Raw genomic sequence first — 21,509 nt, 5'->3', positions numbered from 1 at the left:
CCTTCGCCATACAACACATCGAATTCCCTTAACGACGAGGTGACACGAGAAATGCACGACTCAAGGGAGGAAACTCTTGTCAAATGGCAATCTGTTGCCAAGTCAGTGTCAGTTAGCTCCCTTTAATGGATTTTTCCTTGTTAATCTATATTGTATATGTATACTGATGATTTATTATTTGCTGTTGAAGTAATGGGAATTAATATTTGTACTTCGAAATCTGTTTGATTATGATTGTTTTTCGAAAAACCATTTAGTTTTTGTGTTTATCTTTACCAAATTGTCCCCTCAAGAAACCGTCAATGATAAGGAAATTCTAGAAAATTCACAGACTCGTAACAACGTGAATATAGTGTGGCTATACGTTTGTCAAAAGATACACGGATCTTAAAAATACGATTAAACTAAATAAAAGAACAAAATAGACCAATAAACATACAAGAACACCATGGTATCTGTCGAATGTTTTGTCTTGTATCTGGGGCGGTGGGGTAGCCTAGTGGTTAAAGCGTTGGCTCGTCACGCCGAAGACCCGGGTTCGATTCCGCACATGGGCACAATGTGTTAAGCCCATTTCTGGTGTCCCCCGCCGTGGTATTGCTGGAATATTGCTAAAAGCGGCGTAAAACTAAACTCAGCCAGTCAGTCAGTTTGTCTTGTATCATGAAAACTACGAACCAATTGTGATTATATATTGCTGTATATTGACAGTCTCATTACCATCTCATCCTCCCGGGTACCCTGATTTGTGAAGAGTGAGTGAGTGAGTTGGGTTTTACGCCAATTTTTGCAATATTCTAGCAATATCACGGCGAGGGACACCAGAATTGGACTTCACACATTGTGCCCATGTGGGGGATCGAACCCGGGTCTTCGGTGCGACGAGCGAACGCTTTAACCACGAGGCTATCCCATCGCCCCTTATTGTTGTGAAGAGAGGATCAGACCGATGAAGTCACTTGTCTAAGGAGAAACCACGTGTAGCATGACTTTCAGTACGGAGTTGGACCGAAGCCCTCGAAACTCTCAGGAGTCAAGCCGAACACATCTCCAGTTCACCTTGGGTACAATGTGTGAAGCCCATTTCTGGTGTCCCCCGCCGTGATGTTGCTGGAATATTGCTAAAAGCGGCGTAAAACCAAACTCAGTCAGTCAGTCAGTCAGTCCAGTTCACCTGTACCCACCACCAACTTCACTTTTTATAGCTCAGATATAAAGTGGATTTGCTAAATAGCGAATATATAAGCAAAGGACCAACTTTATGGATGAACAACTTCTTTATTCTTTATTATTTGAATAAAGAAGTTGTTCATCCATAAAGCTTGTCCTTATCTGACTCCCCAACTTCTAAAAAATGCCCCTCAAAGAAGAATCTATTTACGTTCAGTTAGCCAGTATATTCATTCATATCATAGTCTGTCATACAGACCCTAACACAAATATACCCAAATAAAGCCCTTGCAAGTCTAGAAAATGTGGTAAGTCTAGACTACAGAGGTTTCAGGTCTAAGATGAAGAAAGACTCTGGGCTCCTTTATATATTAATGAAGAGAATTTAGGACCTTTTTTTCTGTAAAATATGTTCATTTCAGACAGAAGATGTTAGTCTAGTCATATCAGATCATGTCAACTTGATTGTGGAGTGAGTGAATTCGGTTTTAGCGAACCCGAGTCTTCGGCGTGACGAGCGAACGCTTTAACCACTATGCTACCCCACCGCCCCTATTTGATTGAGGGGGACAAGCCTGAAGTGATGCAGGTCCTCCACGGCAACCACTTTGGTGGAACCCCTGGGCATGTTTTTTGCGCTTGCAAACATAATCAGGCGCATCTGGGATCACAGGTTCCTGGCACGTCTAAGGGACGCAACTCTTAACAGCAAATTTACCCGTTTGAGGCCCTTAGATGCGTACAACCTGTATTCCGCAGAAGTATGGTTTGTGTGAGCAGGATTAAACGATGCTTTGTATATCATCAGAAATCCATGGTTGTCGTACCAGGCGACTAACGGGATCGGGTGGTCAGGCTCGCTGACTGGGTTGACACATGTCATCCTATCACAATTGCGTAATATCGATGTTCCTGAAGTTGATCACTGGATTTTCTGATCCAGACTCATTTATTTACGGACAACCGCCATATAACTGGAATATTGTTGAGTGCGGAGTTAAACAGATCCCAACAACAACAACAAAAATAAAAGACCCAACCAATCGTGGCCTTCACAACCCTGATGTCCCGACCAGCTAGGTCACATAGTTAAGTTTCTTAGCGGTGCACTCAGCAATATACCACCTACTGGACGTCGGTCTGTGAATAATCGAGTATGGACCGGACAATCCAGCGACACACATCGTGAGTATCGATCTGCACAATTAGGATATGTTTCGACGAAGTCTGCGGGCCTGTCCGTCCAATCCCGTTAATCGTCTCGTACGACAAGCATGGGTTGCTGAACACTGATTCTAACCTGGATCTTCATACGCGTCAGATAGTAATCGAACACCGGATAAGTCGAACCGTTATTCTAGTCCCTGGGACTATGATACCACAGACGGATCGCTGTGTATGGGTTAATCGAACCGACAAGCCATCTTCACCCATACGCGGCCAGTCCTTGCCGGTACCATTGTAGACTAATGCTTAGTCTCTGAATATATATAATTTTGATAGTAACAAACAAGCCCATTTAAATTGAAAAGGAGCCCTGGGGAGACCAGAGATTCAGAACCTGAGGAAATCTAGACTAGCTTTATTTAGGGCTTTAGCACTGCAGAGAGGGCTTGGCAGTAGGGAAATAATGTGGTTCAGGCACTGTGAGACAGACTAGTACCATTGATTTGATTGTGGGGACACAATGCTGAACATTAGTGAGTGAATTTGGTTTATGGACGCTTCCAACAGTAGGTCGGTAATGTCTTGGTGAGTCGGCTTGGCGCTGGTAGAAAATCCGAAGTGACAGAGGTATCAGACGACTGGGTAGCACGGTTTCACAGTTAGTATTGACCTTACAAACCTTTCAACATAGCTTCCCTTTTAATCAAAGTTGTTGCTTTTGTTTTTGTTCTTTTGTAGGTCCCCGACTATGCCCCGGACCACACTGCACAGTGAAGACTTAATTATATACCATCGTGCCAGATATTTATACTTGGAGGTCAGTCGAGTGAGTGAGTGAGTTTAGTTTTATACTTCTTTTAACATTATTCCAGCAATACCACGGCAGGAGACACCAGAAATGGGCTTCACACATTGTACCCGTGGGGAATCGAACCCGGGTCTTCGGCGTGCCGAGCCAACGCTTTGACCACTAGGCTACCCCACCGCCCCCGGGTCAGTCGAAATTGGGTTTATGATGACTGTACTTGTATACAGACATGGAATCTGCGTCCCCGCCACCATGTGTGTTCGTGCACGTGTGTCTCCTTGTACTAATCCAGGCATATGTCGTTTTATGGTACATACTAGAGATTGCTTCAGCTCCTAACTTAAAGGACCCGTAAAGATCCGGGTTAGAATTGGTCTTCAGTAACCCATGCTTGTCGTAAAAGGCGACTAACGGCATCGGGTGGTCAGGCTCGGTGGTTTGGTTGACACATGTCATCGTATCCCAATTGAGCAGATGGATGATCATGTTGTTGATCACTGGATTGTCTGGTCCAGGCTCGATTATTTACAGACCGCCGCCATATAGCTGGAGTATTGCCGAGTGCGGCGTAAAACTAAACTCACTCACTCACCCAGTTGTACAGATCGATGCTCATGCTGCTGATCACTGTAAAGCGCCAGGCAGGGTAGCAAGTTCCATCTGTTCCAACGCGGTAATGAGATCGAACCTCCAGACTTCGCTCTCCCACAGACGCGGTCAACTTTTAGTCAGAAGCGCCCGTAAAATATATTGATGTGAACGATAAATGTGATGTTTTTCATCTACCAGAAATGTTGTCAGCTGCCGATTTTGCATTCAAAACAGACTGTACGTATTTAAGTACCCCTGCAACGAAATAAATTACAGATAACCCACAATTGGTAGGTTGTACGTGTTACATTACAGAGCGTTTAACGAAAGTAAGTTGAACGGTTGAACACATTCCAGCACCAGGATTGGGCTTTACACATTGTACCCTATCTTCCGCGTGACGGGCGGACGCTTTAACCCACTAGGCTACCCCACCGCCCACCCCTTACGGATAATAAACACTACAGCTAGTTTTGTCTGCAACATCTCCCCGGGAGTGAGCGAGGGTTTGAACCAACTTGGAACTGACGTGATGTATGTGAGTGGGCATGAGTTTTAAGTCAATTTTATCATATTCCAGCAATATCATGGTGGGGGACACCAGAAATGGGCTTCACACAATGTACCAATGTAGGGAATCGAACCCAGGCAATTGTTGTGATGAGCGAACGTGGTGATGACTGACTGAGTTTGGTTTTACACCGCTTTTAGCAATATTCCAGCAACATCACGGCAGGGGGACACCAGAAATGGGCTTCACACATTGTACCCATGTGGGGATTCGAACCCGGGTCTTCGGCGTGAAGAGCCAACGCTTTGACCACTAGGCTACCCCACCGCCCCAAGGTCGTGATGAACACTGACAACTTAAAAGAATCACAAACACAACATCTACTGTCATAGATATTTTAGTTGTACAAATAAGGCTTACACAAAATATAAATACATGTATGAACATTGTCATCATTGTATGAGCTGGACGCTACTTCACAATTACATGCATTAAACCTGCCAATATTGGGAGTCATCACAACATAGAATCATTTACAATGTTCCCTAGAGGGAGTTAAAAATTTATACTCTACACAAATTGTATACCTCTCATCACTACACAAATGACAAAGATGCTATGAAATCAAAGGCAGAAATAAATATACAAAATGATATGCAAACGCAAATATAGTTTTCTCAAGAAAACATAACTCTCGCATTGATGAACTGTCAAGTGAACACGTTTTGGCCTCTCACACGGCTACTTTGCGGAATGAGAATCAAATAGATACAGACATCTACTATTATACACTACTTACACCTGGACATTTTCAGGGTCTTCCACAGTGGGGGATCAAGGAATTACTGATTCCCAAACACACCCAAAATAACAGAATCTCCAGAAGAAATAAGCCTCGAGAAGAGTTTCAAATATGACCCAAGAAGACCCAAGACTCCGGAGACTAATTAGATGAAGATTAGCAGGGCTTCAGTTACCTGCTTACCTTGAGTCTGTATCCTAAATCTATTTCTCCCGATAACTCTTGCCACCCCCTCAACACCTCTGTTATTGCTGGACAATGGCTAAAATGAGCACACACACCCCCTGCTGATAAACCAACAATGGGTAAAACAAAACCCTGTGTCTTTCTTATCTTGTTTGTGTAAATCAAAACTTCATATTCATATTTTATTTGAACACGTGTATCCCCCCATCAAAGGTTGCTTCGAACACGGACTGTTATGATATTTTTTAAAAGAAATTTCAGCATTTTTCAAATTTTCTTACAAAATATCAGATTTAGATAATCAAACGTTGTGACATTGATGTTGCAAATAAAAAATAAGCTAAATTGATAAAATGTATTGCAACACTTAAGCTATAGATCGACATGTTTTTCTTAAAAAGAAAATATGGAACCCTCCATAGATACATACATAGGGAAGTGCTCTTGCAAAATATCCCTATTTGGTAAATTTAACCTTCTGCCATCAAACCTGTCAAACCTTTGCATAGGTGTTTCCAAGACTTATACATCACAGCACGTTGTTTAGAGTAATTGAGTTTGGTTTTACGCTACTTTTAGCAATATTCCAGCAATATCATGGCAGGGGACACCAGAAATGGGCTTCACACAATGTACCCATGTGGGGAATCGAACCCAGGTCTTCAGTGACAAGCGGAGGCTTCAACCACTAGGCTACCCCACCGCCCCTGTTGTTTTAGAAACACTAAGGCCTCAATGGCTTGGTGAATTTGGTTTAATGCTGCTTAGTTCACTATCCCAGCTATATCAGAGTCTGTCTGCTTAATCTCATTCTTCAGATAAGCTGACGAGATGAAAGTCTCCGACCTTTACCATTTCAGCAAATCTCCCTAGCACAAGCATGCTGCTGACACAACTGGAAACAGCGGGAATACAGCATACTACTTAACAAAAATTAAAGAAAACCTAATTCTTCATCCTACCACTGTATTCCGATATCAAAATTAGTTCCTATCAAACTTTTTCTTTTATTGTGAAAAACCTTTTCTTCCCTATGGAATAATTATATTCATTCCGAAAATCTTGAGCCTTTCATATCAGAAAGGGTAACTTTTCTACGTAAATCAAAGGAAATATTTCACCGGGAGACTATTGACTATTTAAGAACTACGCCTTTGCTTATAGACACAACATTCACTGACTCCCTTCTTATACCTGTCCTAAAATAATCTGAGACTGAAAAATAGTTCTTATCCACTTCAGGTATCTGTGTGCCAAATCAAAAACACCTCCATATGACAGCATATTATTTCTGCTTTTAGGTGATTACCTTGCAGTAAACTCCATGATACTTTAATAGGATGCCTGCCTACTTGAAGCAATGTTGAAACTCCAAGTATAATTGCTTTAATAGCAAATGGTATTTTTTTATATTTCTCAGCCTAATTTACAAACTAAAGGGAGATAACTCAACACAGCTTGAACACATAGATTACAAATGACAATTCCCACAAACAAAATGAGCATTTCAAATTAAAGGTTTCATGTGTCAATTTCATGTTTCATGAGACAATATCTTCACATTTTGACTAAATAGCAATAACTAAAGTATTTTTTTTCTATCAAATACTAACATTGTACTTGCCTCCTCAGCCAGTGAACATCCTATGTCTTATTGCACTTGGTTGCCAATGTTAGACTGTTGATTACATGAAATATAATGACCCAAGACAAGATTTGTTTCCAATCCCACCCTGAAAACTCGAATACAAACCAAATGTACAATTAGATTTCATTGTCTGGGCGAACCTAGATCTTACACTTTAATCTAGTCGGTAGATTCTGGAAATTAAACATTTCTCAATGATATGTGGTTCTTTTCCTCTTGAAGAAACAAAATTCATTTCTCTATTTTAGTAAAGAACAATGATAGCATATCAAACACTACAAAAGAAATATTTCCTGAACTTACTTACAAATCTATGCCATGAAGTATTTCAAAGTGTGAAAAGTCTCTAATTTGGGATTTGTATTAACAGCTTTTTGTGCCTTTTAACATTCATAATGGCACATAAAATACATGAAATGGAATATTTTCTCTCATATTAAGTAGCTAGGTTTGCATCTTGGTGGTGGGGAGATGAGTTTCATCATCTCAGGAATTACTGCTTCATCAGTGCCCTTAATTAGTGTTTATATTCACTAATTAATTTAACTTCCACCCAAAAGAGGAATATGGGCAAGTCTCAAATCAGAGATTGTTTTTAGTTTGTTTGCTTCTTAACACTGCCCCTAAGAATGTAAAATGGCAGTTTTTCCATCTCATGAACATGTCAAACCATTTAGCTAATTTTCTTTTTCATCAACGTCCCTCATCACTAATGTCCTGTAAAAGTTGCAGAGCATTATTGGACATCTCACCAAGGACTAAACGGTTTGATACCAATACATCCCTGGGCGAGGGACTAATATTTATCTGACTTACCAAGTAAAGTAGGAAACATGGATTATTTCTACAGTCCTTTGACTCAAACATATTTGTATGGTTACAGTGTAATCTCAGAATTTAGGACATATTCAAAGTTTTGGATCAAGTCTGTCGAACCATTAAATTACATGATTTTACATCAGTTTCACTTTCACTTTCGAGAACTTTGACCGATTGTCACCGAACACATTATTGGACTGAAAGAAAGCTATTTCTCGAATTTGGTAGTAATGTAGAAGAATGTTTTATCACTAATTTAAAAAGCATCCAAAATGTTTGTCTGCCATTTGTCTTGAGCAATACCACAGCACCACTTAGAAACAATTCCTCTTATCCAATTACACTCTTCAGCCATTTTGGACTTTATTCAAGTAATACATCTCGGACTAAGCAGCAATTCCTGGGATGTCTGAGACTAAATGCCCTGCCAACCATGTTCTACACTGAGCCCTAGAAAGTAGCACCGCTTCACATTAATATACTCTGCACAGCAGCATCAAGATCATCCTCCATTGAAGTTTCTCCGCCATCCTTGTCCTCCGTCGACGCTGACTCATCCGGCTTGTCCTCAGACTCACCGCCCCCTTCCTCCCCGTAATATTCACTCTCGTCCTGACTTGTGTCCGTCACTTCCGTCAGCTGGTTGTCATAGAAACTTGTCATGCTACCTGACTGGTCCATGAAGTCGGCTGTTGTTGGCGGCTCCTCACCTGGGTTTAAACTCAGAATGCTATCAATAGCACACTGCATTTGAGCATTCATCATATGGTTTTGAGGGTCGTTTCCATCAGATTCGAAAGAGGCATCGAGTTCAATTCCATCAGACTGATTGTTTTCATCCTGTGAATTACTGGGCCCACTTTCTGGAGAAAACATCATCTCATTTTGGGGGGAGATCTTTGCTTGTGAGAACATCTGCATTTGAGCCGAGATCCTTCTCGGATGATATTGTGGATAGATCAGCCACATTACCGTCACTACTAACATCATCGAAGTCCATAATGGTGGATACAGCATTGCCTATTTCCTCTACATGTTCCTGGGGGGCAGCAGTATGGGGGTGGGGGTTGGCTGTGAAGGGCATAACATCATCATCACTGTCATACACATGGGCAGCAGCATGAACAGCAGCAGTGGTCAGAGAATTGGTCCTGTTGCTACCTAAGTCCATTTGATGATGAAACCCATCATCAGACGTAATACTACTAAATGCAGTCCGAGCAGGTTGCGTCAATGTCGACACAGATGCAGGCTGCGAGCACAGGTTTCCTGTCAGCGCTTCCGGGAAGTCAAAACTGCTGGGATCAAAGTCATCCGGTATATGAGATGTGAACTCCCCTAAAACTGTTCCCCCCGAGTCGAGAGGTTTTTGGATGGGGGGAGAGGACACTAGGGTAGTCCCCGGAAACGTCTGTAATGCTGATATCACTATACTGAGGCTGCTGCACCTCGAGCCGAGAGTCCGTCGACACACCAGACACAACAGGAGAACCCTTTACCTTTAGCAACGGGTCATCCCCGGAATGATGGAATGCCTGAAGTCGTTCCTCCACACCTGGTTCACTCACATTACTCTGGGCCAACTGAGCCTGGAAGCTGGGTTCACTTAATCCAGTCTGTAAGTCTGTAGTGTCAAGATCACTGCTGGCATTAGCACTCGACAACTCCCTACTCAGAACATTCCCACTCTCATCCCCCCTCTCCCCAGACATATTCAAATCGTCTCTCTCGTCTGCATAATGGTCAGTCTGGAAATCATTTATATACAGAGATTCTCCTTTCACCACATCCTTCGGAGGCGTCTCCTCAGGAGTAACCTGACCATACCGTGGACTCGGCGGTTCAGTTTTCACAGGAGTTTTTGTTTTGAGGCTACTGGTAAACCCACGCCCATCGTTCCTGATCACTAACTTAACTTTGCCGGGGGGTACAATGGGTGACGATTTGACAGACATCCTCTCCGAATCTGCCGAGGCAGAACTTTGATGTAAGGACTCAGACATTTCGCGATCACTATACTCCGACTCTGTAAATGTCTCCGACTTGACGGCAGATGTATCTAGAGCACTTGATTCTGCAGCACTATCCTCCTCCTTCTTCTCCTTCTTTAAGTACTTGGTCGGCAGGAATCTTGATAACATTCAGACTGACTGACTGATCGTTTGGTTTTCGCTTATAGCAATATTCCAGCAACATCTCGGCAGGGGACACCAGAAATGGGCTTCACACATTGTACCCATGTGGGGATTTGAACCCGGGTCTTCGGTTGACGAGCCAACGCTTTAACCACTAGGCTACCTAACCGCCCAGATAACATTCAGAATAACATCATGACTCAAGACTTATTTTTAGAATAAGAATATTTAAAAAATGCAGTTTTATTAGTAATTTCACAGAAGAACTCAATGAACACCCAAATCTCGATATTATTATACAGGGTTCCAGGTAATTTTTGAACACCAGGAGTACTCGAAAACCTTAAGCCTACATTTGGAGTACTGCATGGAATTTAATGGAGTATCAGCAATCTTGTGTTTCGTTTCATATATGCACCACAACATTGCTAGTCTTGTGTAAACAGGTCAATAAACAATAAAACAATACTTTTTCAGATAAACACGTCTGTAAATGATTCTAAGACCGTACACCATTGCCGTGGTGCGTATCTGCTACGTTTTATCAATTATTTCGTTATAGTTAATATATTCTGAGCAGGATACTTGTTGCTAAATGATCTCATCATTCACATAAACTGGTCTGAAGAACTGGTCCAGTTATATTTCCTTCTAAAAATCTTACCTCATGACAATCCACACATTAATCCTAAACCAAGCTTTAAATAAGTGACAAATATGGACCACCAGATATTTACATTCACAGATAAACTGTAAATTTTACAAAGCAAACTTAGAATTGAATTAATTGTAACTGCGGATGTCAACAAGAAGTCCCTTTGTCGTTTCTGAATTTGTCAAGTCTCAGACAAGAGGAATATAAATGTTCTTTCATGCAGTTTTCTTCAAATACCAAGAACGACTTCTCAAGAGCTGTAATTTAACCATGCATGCAGATGTTCTGTGTAGGGTCGTTTTTGTTATTTCATCACTCAATCCGAACAACTGATATGAAGCCAAAATTATGTTTGAAAGCTGGAAGATGAGTTGTGTCATTTACACCACCCCTTAGCTGAATGGTTTGGTGGTGGTATGAGTGAGTGAGAAAGAGTTTTGAGTAAACATTGACTGTACTGTTGACTGAGTTTGGTTTCGAAGCTTTGTAAAATATTCCAGCAACATCACGGCATGGGGACACCAGAAATAGCTTCACACATTGTACCCATTATGTTTGAACCCAGATACTTGTGTCAAAAACACACACAGCACAGCCCTTAGCTGAATGGTTTGAGTGAGTGAGTGAGAGAGTGTGAGAAAATTACATGGCTTTTCACCATATTCCAGCAATATCACAGCGGGGAAACAAGAAAAATGCTTCACACACTGTGGACACTTTTAGTACTCGGTTAGCCCAACACAACTAAACAGCTGAAATGGTTGCGGATCTTGTGACTGGAATACAGACGACAAAGACACTGTACCTGGATCAGCCTTGATTACTTCTTTCTCTTTTTTGATGACAGCTGTGAGATCTTGATTGAGCATGCGTTGGATCATCACCATCTCTGCAGATGGTCGATCTCTCTGAAAACACAAGGTCAGTCCTCACACGCACTAGCTGGCGACAAGGTAACAGCACGTGACAGACAACTCTTACATAATTCATGTGCTATTTTGTGACCCACTTTGGTTTACTTGCGTGTTTACATTAGTTCAACGAGGGTCATTGGGATTGGGCTTAATTCACAGAATTTCGGCTCCACTTCAACACCTTCATATGGCATTACAATACTGTACGTAGAATCAACTTATGTACAACAGACCACACCCTTTCACCTAGTCAGCCAGCAAGCAAAACCCTCCTTCCTGCAGATCACTGCACAAAGAGTCAACCTAAATACATCTGCAGACCACACTCATCTACCTACAGGCTACACCCTTCCACCTAGAGTCGACCAACAGACCACACCCCTATACAAAGTGTCAACCTAAATACAACAGCAGACCACACCCATCTACCTACACACCACACCCTTCCACCTAGGGCCGACCAACAGACCACGCCCCTATACAAAGGGTCAGCCTAAATACAACAGCAGACCACGCCCATCTACCTACACACCACACCCTTCCACCTAGGGTCGACCAACAGACCACGCCCCTATACAAAGGGTCAGCCTAAATACAACAGCAGACCACGCCCATCTACCTACACACCACACCCTTCCACCTAGGGCCGACCAACAGACCACGTCCCTATACAAAGGGTCAACCTAAATACAAAGCAGACCAGGGTCATCTACCTACAGACCACGCCATCTACAGGGTCGACCAGCAGACCACACCCAATCTAAATACAACAGCAGACCACGCCCCTCGACCTACAGGCTACACCCTTCCACCTAAGGTTGACCAGACTGCATCCCTATACAAAGTGTCAACCTAAATACAACAGCAGACCACGCCCATCTACCTACAGACCACACCCTTCCACCTAGGGTCGACCAGCATACCACACCCCTAAACAAAGGGTCAATCTAAATACAACAGCAGACCAGGCCCATCTACCTACAGGCTACACCCTTCCACCTAGGGTCGACCAGCATACCACACCCCTAAACAAAGGGTCAACCTAAATACAACAGCAGACCACGCCCATCTACCTACAGACCACACCCTTCCACCTAGGGTCGACCAGCATACCACACCCCTAAACAAAGGGTCAATCTAAATACAACAGCAGACCACGCCCATCTACCTACAGACCACACCCCAACTGACGACACCTTTCCTCCTACAGACCACGCCCCTAGCCCTGTACCTACAGACCACACCCTCCCTCCTACAGACCACGCCCCTGTACCAACTGATGACACCCTCCCTCCTACAGACCACGCCCCTGTACCTACAGACCACACCCTCCCTCCTACAGACCACGCCCCTGTACCAACTGACGACACCCTCCCTCCAACAAACCAAGCCCCTGTACCGACCGACGACACCCTCCTTCTTACAGACCACGCCCCTGTACCAACTGACGACACCCTCCTTCCTACAGACCACCCCCGTACCTACAGAACACACCCTCCCTCCTACAGACCACACCCCTGTACCTACAGACCACACCCTCCTTCCTACAGATCACGCCCCGGTACCAACTAACGACACCCTCCCTCCTACAGACCAGGCCCCTGTACCGACAGTTGACAACACTCCACCTACAGACCACGCCCCTGTCCCGACAGTTGACAACACTCCACCTACAGACCACGCCCCTGTACCTACAGACGACACGCTCCCTCCAACAAACCACGCCCCTGTCCCGACAGTTGACAACACTCCACCTACCATACTCTCCTCCAGGAGCAGCAGCCTGTATTTGTTCATCATTGTGTGACTTCGTTTCAGCAGGTCTTCCGACACTGTATCAAATACAGTCTCTGCTGCAAGAGGAAACAGACTTTACACATCACACAATCTCAGCAAGACAGAAAATTAAGGAATATCTCATAAATCACTGACAAAATATTTTACATTTGAAGCTCTCAAAGAAGACTGAATATGTATTTCACAATGAGTTATCTCCCTTTAACCAGCTTATACATGTAAACTACATTTTGACAGGATGTAAGTTACATTAAACATTTCTTAAGGGATACATTTTAAAATGAAATATAATATATCTAAGCATGATGAGATAATTACTTCTAATATAATATTTCCAATAAAGAAATTGTTAAAGAGTCATAGCCCCAACTGTACTACAATACTGGAAATATTTTTAGCATTCTACCCACCAGCCAATTGCCATTTAGGCTCACATCTTCAGTCTGAGATCTTTTCTTCTAAACATCCCTGCTTACCAGATGTGAGGTGAGGTGAGGTGAAATTGGGTTTAACGTCGAGCTTGAGAATATTTCGCTCATATGACGACGTGCATGCGTGTGTACGTGCGGCTGCTTGTACTAGCCCAGACTTAAGATGGTTTTATAGTGCTAGCCCACTGAGATACCAAGCCGCAGTGATGCATGAATACCCCACTCAGACACATTATACTGACTCCGAGCCGACCAGTCCTTGTTGTACCCATTAATGCTGAGCGCCAGGCAGGGACCAACAAGTACCATATTTTAAGTCTTTTGGTATGACGAGGTCGGGGATTGAACCCGCAACCTTCCGCTCTCTGGGCAGATGCTCTAACCACTACACCACGGAGGCGGTCTTACCAGATGTGACAATCTTGAGAGTATGTCATTCTGAGTAAGAGCAAACTCACCTTTCTTGAATGCATCTTGCTTGGGACCATGGTGCTGAAAGACGTGATATCGCAGCAATCTTCGACATGCTTCCTTGTAATCTTTGAACGGAGACTTGGTGTCTGGATTGACAGCATGCTGTTGGTCCTTGCCTAACTGCTGGTGAATACTGCTGTCAAGACAACATATCTTCAGCACTACATGTTACGAGAGGAACAGCATATCAAACTGTCAGGGTGATTAGATTGTAAACTAAAACTTTAGAAAATCAAAAGGAATTTAAAAACACCAATTGTTAGTACATAACAATCATTAGTTTCAAAAGACAGAAATAATTAGAAATAAATTTTTAATTTTGTGAAACAAAGAGTGTGAATTTCAAACCTGTCACTGTTTGTTAGTAAGGCCAGATTTGAATTACTTCCCTTTAGTTTAAGTGGTTTATCCTAATCAGTAATAGTATATTCATTCTACCCTGATAAATAAGCACAATCCCTTGCCCTCTGTAGCAACAACAATATTAAATTCATTTACTGGAAGCACCATGGACTGACGGACTGACTGACTGACTGAGTTTAGTTTTACGCCGCTTTTAGCAATATTCCAGCAATATCACGGCGGGGGGACACCAGAAATGGGCTTAACACATTGTGCCCATGTGGGGAATCGAACCCGGGTCTTCGGCGTGACGAGCCAATGCTTTAACCACTAGGCTACCCCACCTCCCGAAGCAGCATGGAGATAGTACCAGTAGCTACCAGTAGCTTTTACACTGTCCTATACTTACAGTGTTCCCTTTGGCACCTCTGAGGGGGCGGGCCTTTTTGTGGGGCGGTTGGGTGTGCTGGTCTGCACAGCATCCACACCCACTTTGATTTGGTTTATGCCCTTGTCTATTTGCTGCAAGAAAAAAACAACATGCTGTTACTGAAGCAAACAGACAATACAAGACACCATGTGAGTGACTAGATTAACCCATCTACCAAGAATATGACTATTAAAGTACTGTCGGAAATAGAAAAAAAATGTTTTTTCACATTTATATCTACAATTTAGGTAGTTAATATGTGAAAGTGTGAAATATCTGTTAAACCAAGTTCGGCTTAAATACAGTCGCAGTGGGAGGGAGATAGGAAACGTAAAAAAAGGACTTTACTGAGAAGAGATTAGTGCAGAAATGAGCAATGCGGGTTTTAACTTTGTCCAATGCGACTTATTTAGAACAGACCATGGCTTTATGCAAATTAGTACGCCATGATATTGTATTACAAAGGACACTTTTTAAATGATCATTTTGAAATTAGACTTAGCTTCATTATAAACGATAGCAGACGTAAAAAATAATAACTTTAATACTGAAACTATTAAGGATGTAGCTACCATGGCATCTCACTATCACTACAAAAAGAAACAGGTAGAAGGGGTCGTCTCAAAAGCAAAACCAGGACGGGTGATGCTGACGGTGGTTGGGGTCGGGCTGGGGAACTGAGATATTAGCTAAGATAAGATAATCAATACACATGAAAAAAAACATAAAATATCTTTGAGATGACCCCTTGTGCCTGTGGGCAGCAGGTGCATTTCATGCCATGTGAGTCGACAGTCCGTCGTCATACCTGGCTGAGCGACCTAATTGCCATCTATAGTCTGATCTATTGTTTTCAGCAGCTATTCGTATTTTTTCTAAGTTTTGCCTGATTTTAGGAGTAAACATGCTTTTCTGGATATCCTATTACGCATCCCCCTGAACGCCCAGTTAGGCCGATGTGGGTTATTTTCGACATATGCTATTTGCAATTGTGTAAATTTTAGTGATACAGAGCAACAGCCTTTTACATTTTTTTTCTATTTCCGACAGTACTTTAGTGAAATTATTAGTGTTGATCATGTCAAGACAAAGTGTACAGATATGACATGTGGGCAGGTGGACAACGTACATGAACAGTAACGGAAACTGTTCCTGATGGACTGATGGGTTCTACTTCGATGTACAACAATCTGCATTGTGCCAAGAGGATAGGTGTAAGTACATGTACAGTAATGGGTATTCTTCCAGTTGAATGGATGGGTTCTACTTCTATGTACAACAATCAGCATTGTACCAAGAGGATAGGTGTAAGTACATGTACAGTAATCTTCCAGCATTGTGTACCAAGTGCCAAGAGGATAGGTGTAAGTACATGTACAGTAATGGGTATTCTTCCAGTTGAATGGATGGGTTCTACTTAGATGTACAACAATCAGCATTGTGCCAAGAGGATAGGTGTAAGTACATGTACAGTAATGGGTATTCTTCCAGTTGAATGGATGGGTTCTACTTAGATGTACAACAATCAGCATTGTGCCAAGAGGATAGGTGTAAGTACATACAGTAATGGGTATTCTTCCAGTAATGGATGGGTTCTACTTAGATGTACAACAATCAGTTGAATGGATGGGTAAGTACATGTACTTAATGGGTATTCTTCCAGTTGAATGGATGGGTTCTACATGTACAACAATCAGCATTGCCAAGGGATAGGTGTAAGTACATGTACAGTAATGGGTATTCTTCCAGTTGAATGGATGGGTTCTACTTAGATGTACAACAATCAGCATTGTGCCAAGAGGATAGGTGTAAGTACATGTACAGTAATGGGTATTCTTCCAGTTGAATGGATGGGTTCTACTTCGATGTACAACAATCAGCATTGTGCCAAGAGGATAGGTGTAAGTACATGTACAGTAATGGGTATTCTTCCAGTTGAATGGATGGGTTCTACTTCGATGTACAACAATCAGCATTGTGCCAAGAGGATAGGTGTAAGTACATGTACAGTAATGTAATGAGGTGAGGTGAAATTTGTGCCAAGAGGATAAGAGTCCCAAGTACATGTACAGTAATGAGGTGAGGGTTTAACGTCGTGCTTGAGAATATTTCGCTCATATGATGACGTGCCTGTATGTGTATGTGCGGCTGCTTGTACTAGCCCAGACTTAAGCTGGTTTTATAGTGCTAGCCCACTGAGATACCATGCCGCAGTGAAGCATGAATACCCCACTCAGACCCAACATGTACAACAATGGCTGTTCTGCACAACTGGTGGATGGGTTCTACGTAGGCAACTGTACAGTGATGGGATATTGTGTGGTGGGTTTGCTACAAGCGATTCAGACTTTGCCAGTAGGGAGAGCATTGGTGGGTGAGTTCTATGTACCTGTACAGTGATGGGTATTTTGCCTGGTGGGTTTGCTACAAGCAGCTGAGGCTTGGTCTGCGGTGATGTTGTTCGGATCACCTGGATCTGCTGGTGTATCTGCTGTTGCTGCTGCAGCTTGAGCAGCGTGTGCTGCTGCTGCTTGAGGAACATCTCCTGCTGCTCCATCGTCATGCGGCCGAGGTGCTGCTGCAACTTCTCTTTCTGCTGTGATGTTAGGTTCAGAGTCAGCATCTGATTGGCTATCTGTTTTGAGTAAATGACCGAGTGAGTAATTAAGCAAGTTTAGTTTTACGCCACTTTTAGCAATATTCCAGCAACATAACAGCGGGGGACACCAGGAATGGGCTCCACACACTGTACCCATGTCGGGAATCAAACCCGGACCTCGGCGTGATGAGCGAACGGTTTGACAACTATGCTACCATACCAAATGACCAAGTGAACAATCAAGCATCGAATATCTGGATGCTAATATCTGGCCACAAGTTTAAAGAAGAAGCTAATAAAAATCCTAAAATTGCAATATATAACAGGTTTCGGATGTGACCAAGGGATGCAATCCATGACAACTTATATAGGCCACCCAGCGTTGCATAGGCACATGTCATCGAACTTAATTCTACAAAATACATTTTTTTAATCAAAGGAAAATCATTTTAGAAAGCTGGCAACTGATTGGCTCAAGAACCCATGCAGCCTTCTTTCAGAATGGGCATAATAGTTTTAAGATAAATTCGACTTGGAACAGGGTTCACCAGATTCGACTTTGATGAGGTGTCTATCTTAAGTTGGAAGGTACTGTATTGAGTAAGAGTGAAAGATCTGATTCCAGTTTTACACAACTACAGGTGATCAGCAAGCTTACCTTAATCTGTGTTGGCAGCGATGGAGTGGCAGATATTGGCATTTTCCCTGGAGGCGGCGTCCTGATGACCGTTGTTGCTGCAGGTACTGGAGGTCGCGTGGGTGTGGCTGTGGTTACAGGGGCACTCTGAATCTGAATCACCTGGGTTGTCCCCCCTGGCGCCATCTTGATGGTCTTGGTCGGAGACCCATGTTTTATCACGGTTTGCAAATACTGTGGTTGGCCTGTTTGAGCAACTGTTGTGATCATCTGCGTTGCTGGAGCTGTAACTGTAGTCTGCTGGGGCACTGCTAACTGGATCACTCCGGTTCCGCCTGCTTGAGACTGGACTACTATACCCGGTTGACTGACGATGGACTGCAATGAAATCGGCTGTGTACCCGGCTCAGTCTTTATCTGCGTTGGCGCAGTTGCAACAACAACTTGAGGTTGAGCTATGGGTGGCTGCCCCACCATTGGTTGGGCAGTCAAGGAAGTCGGAACTAAAGGCTTGATAGGTTTCGGAGAAACAGTTCCAGCATTTGGCTGGGAAGTCTGAGTAACAATGGAGGGGTACGAATCCTTTAGACACTGCTGGAGAGTACCAAGTTTCTGAATTTGGTCTTGTGTAAGATTCGGCTGATTCAACAGTTTGTTAATTTCTAGCTGCACCCTCTGCAATTTGAGTGGGTCGGTATTGCTAGTCTGAAACGTTGTCCCCTGGGGGGCTAATGTGACATTGGGTGGCCCGGACTTGATCACTTGGGGTTGGATCTTTATCTGTGAGGATGATGATGGGGTCGATATGATGCCCACAGAGCTCTTAGACTGAACGGAAGACACGATCTGTGATCCAGATAGTGTATTCGCCAGTGTAAGCTGAGCTGGCACCTGCACCATGGCCTGGGTGACGGTCGTGGTGACGGCAGTGGGCGTGGACTGAGCTGTGTGGATGCCTGCAGCGTTGGACGCTGTTGCTATGAACTGTGATATGGGGATCTGGATCTTTTGAAAGTTCTGGGCCAGCTGTTGAGGAGAGCCTTTCACTTGACCATCGGGGTTACTCTTGGACTTCTTCGACTTACTCTTGCTAGTGGTCGTAACTGCGGGGGTATCGGACCCTGTATTTGAACTTTTCGGCTCCTGGCCTTGCTTAATCTGAGTATTTATTACCTGACTTAGGCCGGATGAGATCAAAGCTTTTGACACAATGTTTGTGGATTGATTGATGCTTGACACATTCACAGTCTGTGGCTGAGAGCCAAGCTGAGTAGGAGCTGGTTGCACGATATATTGACTGCCATTTTGCTGAAGCTGAATGCCCTGTACGCCCTGTACACCCTGTACGCCTGGCATGGAGCCTACAGTACTTGTTGCCAGCCCTTGAATCTGTTGCAGGTTGATGTTCTGCCCCGACAGAAGGTTCAAACTCTGGCCCGCCAGGTTGAGGGTCACTCCCTGGGACGTGGGATGGGAGCTCTGCCCCCCCACCAGCTTCACCTGCTGGGGCTGGGTCCCCCCAGGGAGCACCTGCTGGTACTGCACACTCTGTGATGTGGCCTGATTGAGGATTTGCTGGGAGATCTGAGAAGCAGTCTGGAGGGAGGCTCCTTGGAGATTTGCCTGACCAGCTTGGCTCCCTTGGATTTGGATGAGATTTGGATGAGGTACTGTTCTAAATATGATATTCTGAGGTTGCCCTTGAGCAGGATGTGGTGCTCTCTGAATCAGAATCTGCTGTCCTTGAGCACCACCAATGTTCACTAAACTAATATTGGGCGGCACAACACTGGCAGTTTTGTCCTGGCCTGGCTGGGGAGCCAGCCGTATCACATTCCCCACCCCCACACTTCCTGGTGTATTCTGAATCACAGCCGTCCCTCCACCCTGCATGAGTTGTTGCCCCTGGAGCACTTGCTGATGCACAGCACCCAAGTTGATCTGATGTCCCCCTAGTTGTTGGTTGGGGATTAGGATGCTTTTCCCTCCAGGGGTCTGAATAATAGTGCCCTGTAGACTGACTTGATTGCCTTGGATGCCTCCAGTGTTCTGTACGGTCACAGGCAAACCCTGGATGTTGCTTTGGATCTGTGCTGCAGGTTGCTGGCCCACTTGCTGAGAGTTGCCGCAAAGCACATGGGTGGCAACGTTCAGATTGACAACATTCGGGTTCTGTATTACAGCGTTCTGGGTGTGGACGATGTTGTGGGCATGGCCGGAGAGAACAGCCTGGCCGGGGATAATACTGGCATTCTGACTAGGATTCGGAATGATGCTTTGGATTGGTACTGTGCTGGTGAGTTGAACCGGGGCTTGGGACTGGGGGGTTGCGAGATGGAGGATGTTAGGGGACGGACTGGAAGATAGGGCCTGCTGAATGATTGGTTGATTCGGCGTGATGGACCGACTGATATGTGGAGAACAGGAGGGGGCGGGGCTCTGGCTGGGGGTGAGGGAACGACTGATAGCAGGGGAGGGTACCGAGAACTGCTGGGTGGGGGCGGGGCTGGATCCTGGGGTGGGTTGAAACTGGAGCTGTCCATTAGCATCAGCCTTCACTACAAAGTGCTGGGTCCCCGGTGAAATACTGAAAGACAAACCACCATATATGTCACAAAGTTTTGGAGAATATTACAGAACAAACAAACGCTTTAACAAAGGGCTGTTTTATTAACTCTGCGTGAGTGGGTATGGTTTTATGCCACTTTTAGCAATATTTCAGCAATATCACGGCGGGAGACACTAGAAATGGGCTTTACACAATGTACCCATGTGGGGAATCAAACCCAGGTCTTTGGCGTGTCGAGTGGACGCTTTAACCACTAGGCTACCCTACCGCCTCTTTTCAAAACTGAAATATCACACAATTTGTAAGATAGGAGTGATAAATAATCTCTGCCTTGTGAAGGCTTTTATCACCGAAGTGAAGTATCACAGAAACACTTATACACTCAAAAAGCGTAAGTAATCTGTATGGTATATATAGTGGACATTTGGTGGGATTGAAATTTACAGGACATTTTACATTTTTGTCTAGCCATGACAGATTAACTATGGTCTAACCAAAATACTGGGTGAGGTGAGGCGAGGTGAAATTGGGTTTAACGTAGTGTTTGAGAATATTTCGCTCATATGACGACGTGCATGCGTGTGTATGTGTATGTGCGGCTGCTTGTACTAGCCCAGGCTTAAGCTGGTTTTATAGTGCTAGCCCACTGACATACCACGCCGCAGTGAAGCATGAATACCCCACTCAGACACATTATACTGACTCAGAGCCGACCAGTCCTTGTTGTACCCATTAATGCCGAGCGCCAAACAGGGACCAACAAGTACCATATGTTAACGTCTTTTGGTATGGCGCGGTCGGGGATTGAACCCGCGACCTTCCGC

General features: G+C 44.0%; 1 protein-coding gene across 4 annotated transcripts in view; it reads right to left on the bottom strand.

Annotated features, from left to right (window-relative positions):
* Positions 1 to 5,987: 5,987 nt before the first annotated feature.
* LOC124286756 (flocculation protein FLO11-like) overlaps positions 5,988 to 21,509 on the bottom strand; it is a 41,540-nt gene continuing 26,018 nt past the window's right edge. For 2 of the 4 annotated variants that reach the window (XM_046723178.1, XM_046723177.1), the window contains exons 6-12: positions 18,138 to 20,703; positions 17,270 to 17,515; positions 14,860 to 14,972; positions 14,093 to 14,244; positions 13,165 to 13,259; positions 11,298 to 11,400; positions 5,988 to 9,832 (exon numbers count right to left, since the gene is read on the bottom strand). In XM_046723178.1, coding sequence (XP_046579134.1) covers positions 9,810 to 9,832; positions 11,298 to 11,400; positions 13,165 to 13,259; positions 14,093 to 14,244; positions 14,860 to 14,972; positions 17,270 to 17,515; positions 18,138 to 20,703 — 3,298 coding nt within the window. In that variant the 3' untranslated portion in view covers positions 5,988 to 9,809. The remainder of the gene's footprint in view (positions 9,833 to 11,297; positions 11,401 to 13,164; positions 13,260 to 14,092; positions 14,245 to 14,859; positions 14,973 to 17,269; positions 17,516 to 18,137; positions 20,704 to 21,509) is intronic. The other 2 variants (XM_046723180.1, XM_046723179.1) reach the window with 2 other exon arrangements.

This window comes from Haliotis rubra, unplaced genomic scaffold, assembly GCF_003918875.1.
Source record: "Haliotis rubra isolate DU_JTF1 unplaced genomic scaffold, ASM391887v1 Scf390, whole genome shotgun sequence".
Classification (NCBI taxonomy): domain Eukaryota; kingdom Metazoa; phylum Mollusca; class Gastropoda; order Lepetellida; family Haliotidae; genus Haliotis; species Haliotis rubra.
Note: the sequence above shows the minus strand (reverse complement) of the source record. Positions and strands in the feature narration are given on the sequence as shown.